The following is a 9,583-nucleotide window of genomic DNA, read 5'->3' on the forward strand; positions in this document are numbered from 1 at the left end:
TGAAGAAAAGCCCACAGTGAAGACTCAGCACAGCCAAAAATAAGTGAATCAATCTTCAAAAAAAAAAAAAGAAGTCAATTCTGACACATGGTACAACATGAATGAAGACATCATGCTACGTGAAGTAGGTCCATCACCCTGAGCTGAGGTATCTGGAATAGTCAAATTCATAGACACACATGGGCTGCAGGGAGGAGGGAATGGAGTTATTGTTTAATGGGACAGAGTTTCCCTTTGGGGTGATAAAAAAAGTTCTGGAGATAGACAGTTGCACAACAGTGTGGCTGTACTTGATACCAACAAACTACTCCTAAAAATGGTTACAGTGGTAATTTTGTTATGTATGTTTTACCAGTAAGAAGACTTTTGTTTTCCAGTTCTCTTCCAAAACGTTTACATCTGTATCAAGCAAGGAAACCAGCCTGCTCCCTGTCCATTCCTGTCTCACCTGGACCCTTGTGAGAAATTCCATACGTGACTAGGCAACTGAGGGAAGTGAAGGAAGACAGAATGACTAAAGGACTCGCAGGGGGTCATGTTCACTCTTAACCTCTGGGTCATTCAGAAACTCAAGGCTTTTTCTGCAGAACCTCAGAGAAGATCAGCTCAGTCACTCTAGTGGAAATTTTCATGCTATAGCCCTCAGCTGACTTTCTTATGTGTTAGAAAAGTGTCACAGCATTAACTGGCAAAGCAACCTAGAGCTGAAATAAAACCTCCTGGCAAAATCCCATCTGACTGGTTCCTCTGGTTTTGCTGCAAAGCACAAGCTGCCCTGCAGGAGGAAGGCCAGGCTGCAGGCTCTCTGGGGTCCACTCTCACTCTGTTCTCAAGCTTTGTTTTGTCCATGTCTCTGGAATCTTAGAGACAGGCATACCTGCTTCAGATTCTTCAGAAAGAAAGATGAGCCCAGAAAAGGATTTACAGTGAAAGAATTCAACTCCCACATGAAATTTCAGCATGGTGTTTTCTCCCAAGGGATCTATCTATTGTTTAACCAAACAATATCATGACCAGCCCAAACGGCAAAGCCATGGTTCTTCACAGCCTTGCAGAGGAAAATGAGATACCCCCCAAAATTTTCTGCCAGAGTAACAGCCCAAAGTAGAGTGACAAGGACTGGCACAGAAAGACACTTATTATGGAGCCAGCTCCGGGCATCGCACGGTGGTCAGCACTGTGGCCACTTCTGCCTGTAATCCCTATGCCAACTGCGCAGGACACAGCTCGAGGGGAGTCAGCCAGGACCCTTGAGCACCCAGGAGACAGGCCTACCCACTGCACCCATGGGCTGCCAACCACCGCCTGCTCCTCCACAGGCTGGTGCTAAGTGTCACTTAGCAGGGAGCCAAGAAGAGCAACTGTGGGTGAGCAAGCTTCTCAGAATTCACATAAAAAAGGCACGGATGGTAACACTCACTGATGAGGCACACTGCCGGAGGAAAGAAAAAGCCTACATTCTCACCGCTTGAGAAAACTTATTCTCTTCTTCAAAACTGTATTCAAAGACACAGTTCATCCACTGCCATCCGTGGGGCCACTCATTCGGAAAAGATTAATCATTAACCACTGTGTACATGAGCCACAGTCAGACGGAGACGACCGGGTTTGAGCCAGGAAGCAATTTTCCTGATGGGAAGAGCCACCAGCTCCGGAAGCTGGCCAGGCCCTTTCAGGCTTCTGAGGCCAAGCGTGGGCCTGGGGAGGATCCACAGACCCCCTTCAGCTCAGGTACCGGGCCACTTGGCAGAGCCAGAGCTCTATCTCAGTGGCAGCGCCTCCTTGGAGACATACCTGCGGCTCTCTGAAAGGCATCCACCGTGCTCTCCAGCCCAGCTTCTGTCTGTCGATTGCACCGGGTGCCGATCTGTGTATAGAGGGCTCCGATGTTAAACAGGATGCTGGCCTTCTCCAGCAGCAAGTTCTGTTGGCTGACCGGAACCCCGGTGAGGGAGTCATACCTATGTAAAAGAAACATCTTTTGAGAATATGGATCCCTTGGCTAGTGAGTGCCGTTTGGGGGTAAAAACGGACAAAACTTATTTCTTGAATAAAACTCAAAGATGCACATGCAATGAGGCTTTTATCTCAAGCAAGACTATGGGCCTGCTCATACTGTTAAGACGCCCACAAGCACAAAGAGAAACGGGGCCGCTTCTTAACCAGGATGTCCTTCCATAGGTGAATGGACACACAAACTGTGGTACAGCCATACAGTGGAAAACTACGCAACACTTAAAAAAAAAAAAAAAAGAAATGAACTATGAAGGCATAAAAAGACACAAGAAACCTTAAGTGCATGTGACTAAGTGAGACAGGCCAATCCGGAAAGGCTACCTACTGTATGATTCCAACTATATGACATTCTGGAAAAGACAAGACAGCAGAGACAAAAAGAATCAGTGGTTGCCAGGGCTGGGGAGTGCCAAGGGGCGGGGATGCCTAGGGGGAGCGCAGAAGACTGCAGGGTCATGGAACCGCTCTGTGTGATGCTATAACGGGGATGCATGTCCTTGCTGTTTAGTCGCTAAGTGACGTCTGGCTCTTTTGCGATCCCATGGCCTGTAGCCCGATAGGCTCCTCTGTCCATGGGATTTCCCAGGGGAGAATACTAGATTGGGTTGTCATTTCCTTCTCCAGGGGATCTCCCCAACCTGGGGATCGAACCCACTTGTCCTACATTGGCAGGGGGATTCTTTACCACCGAGCCATCCAGGAAGCCCACATGTCATTGATCGTTTGTCCAAACCCATGGAACATACACCACCGACAGGAACTGTAAACAGTGGATGCTGGGTGATGAGCAACCACTGTAAGTACATCAACTGTAACAAACGTAACACTCTGGCGGCGGATGTTGACGGTGGAGGACGTGCTGGGTGTGCAGGAGCAGCGGGTGTATGAGAACTCTCTGCACCTTCCTTTCAATTTTACTATGAACCTGAAACTGCTCTAAAAAATAAAGTGTATTTAAAAAAAAATAAGGCTGCTCCTACTTGAAATGTAGCAATTACTAACCCCTCATAATTCTTCCTGAGGCCTTGAAGACTCAGGATATGTTTTAAAGTTCATACATTGACCAGGGTATAGATATGGAGCTTCTCCCTAATTCAGCACTAAGAAGTCACATTTGGGGTTTTCACTCATGTGCAGGCAGCTAACACACCTTTAGGAAAAGTCATCTGCCCTTCCTTTCAAAAGCAAGCATCAAGAGCCATCTGCTGTGGTGAAATTTAACTCTGAATATGCTTCTCAGCTGCTACGATTTACTTTCATTTCACATACTCCTTGGGCTTCCAAGGTAGCTCAGATGGTAAAGAATTCACCTGTAATGCCCTGGGTCAGGAAGATCCCCTGGAGAAAGGAATAGCTACTCACTCCAGTATGCTTGCCTGGGAAATCTCATGGACAGAGGAGACTGGCGGACTACAGTCCGTAGGGTCACAAAGAGTCGGACAAGACTGAGTGACTAAGCATGCACATACTCCTAAGCAACTCAGAGAAGAGGTATAGCACCTCCAAGATATTTGGACAGCACTAATCATCAAAAGTACCAACTCTGGGGAAGAATCAAAGATTCTGCTTCAGTTTTTAATAGCTCTGATCTACTTCTGTTTGCTGCCCTGGTCATTGGGAGAAAACTTGTTTCCCACCGTCATCCCATCTGGGACAAGAATCTTGCTTCTTGTCAGTTGTACCTCAGAGCCTTGGGGTTTCCCTCACGATAAAATGAACACACATACGAACACACACATGCCTCCTCTACACACACACACAAATGCCTCCTCTCCTCAGCTCACTTGCTCTGAGAGGCAATAAGCCACCGTCTGTCGGAGCCTTCTCCTTGTGGATCCCCTTCATAAACAAACACCGGTTTATCCACACATCTCCATGCTCTCCTCTGTTCATGGGACAACTAGGAGGGGGCTGCAGTGCAGAGGAGGCTCGTGTGGGGCTGAGGCTCCCCAGTGTGGCTGGAGATAGAAAGCCCCAGCTCAGGCACCTACCAGGTAAACAGGATCCCCATCTGTCGGGTGGGCGGGAAGAATCGGCTCTCGACAAACCCCAGCTGCATGAAGTAACTCATCAGCAGCTCTACTCCCGCCTCATTTCGGCTGGGCGTCCGACAGGCCTGAAAGGACAGGAACCACCGCAGGGGTGAGTAGGTGAACAGAGAGCAGATGGACGGGCCAGGAAGATGTTCACACACAGTTTCTCTGGAGCCTGGGCCCCGCTGCTGGTATCATGAACTCTAGGAGAGCTGGGAGGAACTCATGAGTCCTGGAACCCAGCCTCAGACATGCATGTCTGTCTCCTCTGTGGTCTTCTTTCATGGCAAAGATGAATGGATGTTTCCGACAGCCCCTCCCTAACACCCCCGACCAGCACTGATTCTACAAGACTTCAAGTGCAACAATGGGATCATCAGAAGACTGGACAACCTCTAATCATAGCCAGTCTCCTCTCCATCCTGCTGCACATGGAAACCTACTTGTCTGAGATCCATGAGATCTGCTATTTCATCTTCGTAGAGGTAGCTATCTTCACTGTAATGTTCCAGAATAAAATCCTGCAAGAAAAATGAGATACTGAAGGTGTGACTCAAAACCAGAAACAGGTAAAATAGTAATGAGAAACGCTAGACTGGAAGAAACACAAGTTGGAATCAAGATTGCCGGGAGAAATATCAATAACCTCAGATATGCAGATGACACCACCCTTATGGCAGAAAGTGAAGAGGAACTCAAAAGCCTCTTGATGAAAGTGGAGAGTGAAAAAGTTGGCTTAAAGCTCAACATTCAGAAAACGAAGATCATGGCATCCGGTCCCACCACTTCATGGGAAACAGATGGGTAAACAGTGGAAACAGTGTCAGACTTTATTTTTCTGGGCTCCAAAATCACTGCAGATGGTGACTGCAGCCATGAAATTAAAAGACGCTTACTCCTTGGAAGGAAAGTTATGACCAACCTAGATAGCATATTCAAAAGCAGAGACATTACTTTGCCAACAAAGGTTCGTCTAGTCAAGGCTATGGTTTTTCCTGTGGTCACGTATGGATGTGAGAGTTGGACTGTGAAGAAGGCTGAGCGCCAAAGAATTGATGCTTTTGAACTGTGCATCTTGAGAATCCCTTGGACTGCAAGGAGATCCAACCAGTCCATTCTGAAGATCAGCCCTGGGATTTCTTTGGAAGGAATGATGCTAAAGCTGAATCCCTTGGACTGCAAGGAGATCCAACCAGTCCATTCTGAAGGAGATCAGCCCTGGGATTTCTTGGGAAGGAATGATGCTAAAGCTGAAACTCCAGTACTTTGGCCACCTCATGCGAAGAGTTGACTCATTGGGAAAGACTCTGATGCTGGGAGGGATTGGGGGCAAGAGGAGAAGGGGACAACAGAGGATGAGATGGCTGGATGGTATCACCGACTCAATGGACATGAATTTGAGTGAACTCCGGGAGTTGGTGATGGACAGGGAGGCCTGGCGTGCTGCGATTCATGGGGTCGCAAAGAATCAGACACGACTGAGCGACTGATCTGATCTGATCTGAAGGTATGCGTTTATGCTAAGTCAATTCAGTCATGTCCGACTCTTTGCGACCCTATGGACTGTAGCCTGCCAGGTTCCTCTGTCCAAGGGATTCTCCAGGCAAGAATACTGAAGTGAGTTGCCATGCCCTTCTCCAGGGGATCTTCCCGAGCCAGGGATTGAACCCACGTCTCTTTAATCTACTGCACTGGCAGGCGGGTTCTTTACCACTAGCGCCACCTGGGAAGCCCATAAAAATGCAGGTAGAACTCATAAAAATTTATGGGAACGTGTACACTACAGTGATTTTCTAAGTGGTGGGATTTATTTTCTTAGTTTTGTTTATGTATATTTAAATTCTTTTGCTTTTGTTGTTTTGGTTAAAGGGGAAAAAAGTAAAAGTGAAAGTCGCTCAGTCGTATACGACTCTTTGCAACCCCATGGACTACAGTCCATGGAATTCTCCAGGTCAGAATACCGGAGTGGGTAGCCTTTCCCTTCTCCAGGAAATCTTCCCAACCCAGGGATCAAACTCAGGTTTCCTACATTGTAGGCAGATTCTTTACCAGCTGAGCCACAAAAGAAGCCCAAGAATACTGGAGTGGGTAGCCAGTCCCTTCTCCAGCAGATCTTCTGGAACCAGGAACGGAACTGGGGTCTCCTGCATTGCAGGTGGATTCTTTACCAACTAAGCTATCAGAGAAGCCCAGTTAAAAGGGAAGTTGTTTTCTATTTAAAAACATCTTGGCAGGGGACTTCCCTGTGGTCCAGTGGCTAAGACTCTGCCAACGCAGAGGTCACGGTTCCATCCTTTCTCAGGGAACTAGATGCCACATGCTATAACTAAAGATCCCACAAGCAGCAACTAAGAATTCGAATGCCACAACTAAAGAGCCTACATGTCGCAGCTGACGATCTGAAATGCCACAATGAAGATTGAAGACCCACCCTCCCCCAGTGCCACAACTAAGACCCAGTGCAGCCAAATACATAAATAAATATTTTTTAAAAAATTAAAGTGCCTTGGCAGCAGAGCGAAGTGACTTGTGGAAGTGACTGTGAGTTCAATCACACTGGCAAACATCACAGATATTCAGGGGCTCAGACCTTCATCTTCAGTGGGGACTTCACACATGGCAAAGGCAACTCATGTCTGGGGACTGTTATGAGACCTCAGGGTCTGTGATGGGAACCCCTGTGAGGGCACTTCCACGAACAAAGCACCCCAGTGAGACCCCCAGCTGGGTCCAGTGTTTGATGCTGGCTCTGTGAATTCATTCAATCATAAGACACATTGGTAAGCACTGGCAGTGTGCCAGGCACTGTACACAGTGCTGGGGCTGCTTCAGAGAACAAAACAAAGACCTTGCCCCATGGCACTTATAATCTCACAGGGGAGCACAGACAGTAAGTGACAGGCATAACACAGAGTTCCCCGGTGGTCCAGAGGCTGAGATTCACTGCCGAGGCCCAGGCTCAATGGTCAGGAAACTGAGATCCCATAAGGTGTGCTGCTGCTGCTACCTGGTCACTCAGTCGTGTCCAGCTCTTTGCGACCCCATGGACTGTAGTCCGCCAGGCGCCTCTGTCCAAGGGATTCTCCAGGCAAGAATACTAGAGTGGGTTGCCATTTCCTCCTCCAGGGGATCTTTCCCACCTAGGGACTGAAACCTCATCTCTGACATCTCCTGCATTGGCAAGCGGGTTCTTTACCATTAATGCCACCTGGGAAGCCCCCAACCCCCACTGCCTGCTATAAGCTGTGTGGTGTGGCCAACATTTTTTTTTTTTATTTAAATAAAAAAGAAATAGGTACAACATAAAAAAAAATAGGTACAACATAACATATATTAGCGGAGAAGGCAATGGCAACCCACTCCAGTACTCTTGCCTGGAGAATCCCAGGGACAGGGGAGCCTGGTGGGCTGCCGTCTATGGGGTCGCACAGAGTCAGACACGACTGAAGTGACTTAGCAGCAGCAGCAGCAATGTGTGTGGAGAACGAGTTCTTGAACAATGTAAGTGCTGGCTCTCCCTGGCTGCCAAAAGTTGAAGGGAGTGATTGTTGATTACATTTTCCCAAGTGGCTGTGAGTATTCTCTTTACACACTTTCTACATTAAAGTCCCTTCTGCTTTTTATATGTTCAGTGAATATTTACACACGCACCCATACACCCTCCACTTACAAAAATGAGATTGTACTGAACGAATATACAACTTGGCTTCACTCTTGTTTTTCTTGAATTGGCACTGTATCAAATGTTTTCCTATGCCACAAAGTATTCTACGACACAGATTTCAATGGTTATATAAGCCTCCAAAGGCACAAAGGTGTCATTCATTTATTCAACAAATAGAGTGCCTACTATGTGCTAGCCAATATGTACCATGATATTCTTAACCCTCCTTTGTTAAACACGTAAATCATGACGGTCCTCCTTCTGCACATCTCTGATTAGTTCCTCAGAATAAATCCTGAGAAGACGTTGTGCCAGTTCCAAGGACATGCAGAAGGCTCTTTTTGTTTTTTCACATGTGTCATTTTTAGCCAACTTTTCTGTTCGCTTTATGATTCTATGATTTTCTTTATGACTTTAAGTGCTGGTGTTTGGAATCAGCTCCTCTACTAACATAGCGACACTGTATATATTTGAAATGGTTTTCAAATATGATCAATTATGTTACCAGTGACGATAATTATGGTGAGGATGATCTGGGAGACAAAGTTCCTCTAGGGCTTCTATAGGACTACATCCGTGAGAGCAGCATTAAAGCCACCACTCAGGGGACTTCCCTGGTAGACCAGTGCTTAAGAATCTGCCTTCCAATGAGAGGGATGTGGGCTTGATCCACGGTCAGGGAACTAAGATCCCACATGCCTCGGGGCAACTAAACCTACACGCCCCAACTACTGAATTCATCATGCCACAACAAAGACCCAAAGCAGCCCAAAATAAATAAATAAACAAGTATTAAAAAAAAAAAAAAAAAAAAAGAAGACTAAGAAGAAGGCTTGTTCTACTTGGTGTTAAAACACATGAAAAGTGGACAATGAAACCAAATATGGAGCAGAAACAGAAGCAGATTCGAGAATCAGGTGTATAACATAAGCCCACCATTCAAAGAAGAGGAAAAGCCTGGAGCATCCACCAGGTCCAGGCAGGAAGGAGGGTACACACAGCTGTTCCTGATGTGAACTGAAGGGAAGAACTCTTACAGGGATGGGGGTAGGGTTATGGGAAACCACAGGGATGGCGTGGGACCTCCAGAGCCATTAGAACCACAGGGCTGAAGGGCCAAAGGGGAGAAGGAGTTATAAGAACTTGGAGAGGTGGCTGCCTGAGGCGAGGTCCAAACCAGGACGTCCTCTGGTGGAGTGGGGGCGGAATGCAAAAGGTAGCCAGCTGAGGGAACTGAGGAGTTCCCTCTCCTCCCATCCTCTCATCGCCAGCTGCTGCTTCTCCCCCTCAGCCACACCCAGTAGGAAGTCACAGAGCAGGAGCCAGTGCCAACTCCCACACAGAGCAGGAGGGAGGGGGACTGAGGGGGCAGGAGGGGCACAGGATGAAAAGGACAGCATCCAACACGACACATGGATTCCTTAGACATAGCTCAGGGGAAGCTGGCCACCACTTCGGTGAAAATAAACACGTACAGCCCCGGGGCTTCCCTGATGGTCCAGTGGTTAGGATTCCGCCTTGCAATGCAGGGGACACCACTAGTTTGATCCCTAGTCCAGGAAGATCCTATCTGCCGCAAGGCAACTAAGCCTGTGCCACAACTACTGAGTCTGCGCCCTGCAGCCCTTGAGCCACAGCTGCTGAGCCCACATGCAGCAACTACAGAAGCCCATGAACCTTAGAACCTGTGCTCCACAATGAGAGGCCACCCCAATGAGAAGCCCGCCTACCACAACTACACAGTACCCCTGCTCTCCGCAACTAGACAAAGCCTGCATGCAGCAACGAACACCCAGCACAGCCAAAAAGACACTAAAAAAAAAACTTAGCACCCTGCCTCTCATTACTCACCCCCAAACTCCAGATTGAC

General features: G+C 47.7%; 1 protein-coding gene across 1 annotated transcript in view; it reads right to left on the reverse strand.

Moving 5' to 3' along the window:
* The window catches only part of RHPN2 (rhophilin Rho GTPase binding protein 2), a 70,586-nt gene that overhangs the window by 15,653 nt on the left and 45,350 nt on the right, over positions 1–9,583 (reverse strand). The window contains exons 5-7 of the mRNA XM_019979934.2: positions 4,493–4,570; positions 4,008–4,132; positions 1,795–1,961 (exon numbers count right to left, since the gene is read on the reverse strand). Coding sequence (XP_019835493.1) covers positions 1,795–1,961; positions 4,008–4,132; positions 4,493–4,570 — 370 coding nt within the window. The remainder of the gene's footprint in view (positions 1–1,794; positions 1,962–4,007; positions 4,133–4,492; positions 4,571–9,583) is intronic.

This window comes from Bos indicus, chromosome 18 (genome assembly GCF_029378745.1).
Source record: "Bos indicus isolate NIAB-ARS_2022 breed Sahiwal x Tharparkar chromosome 18, NIAB-ARS_B.indTharparkar_mat_pri_1.0, whole genome shotgun sequence".
In the NCBI taxonomy this organism is placed as follows: Eukaryota; Metazoa; Chordata; class Mammalia; order Artiodactyla; family Bovidae; genus Bos; species Bos indicus.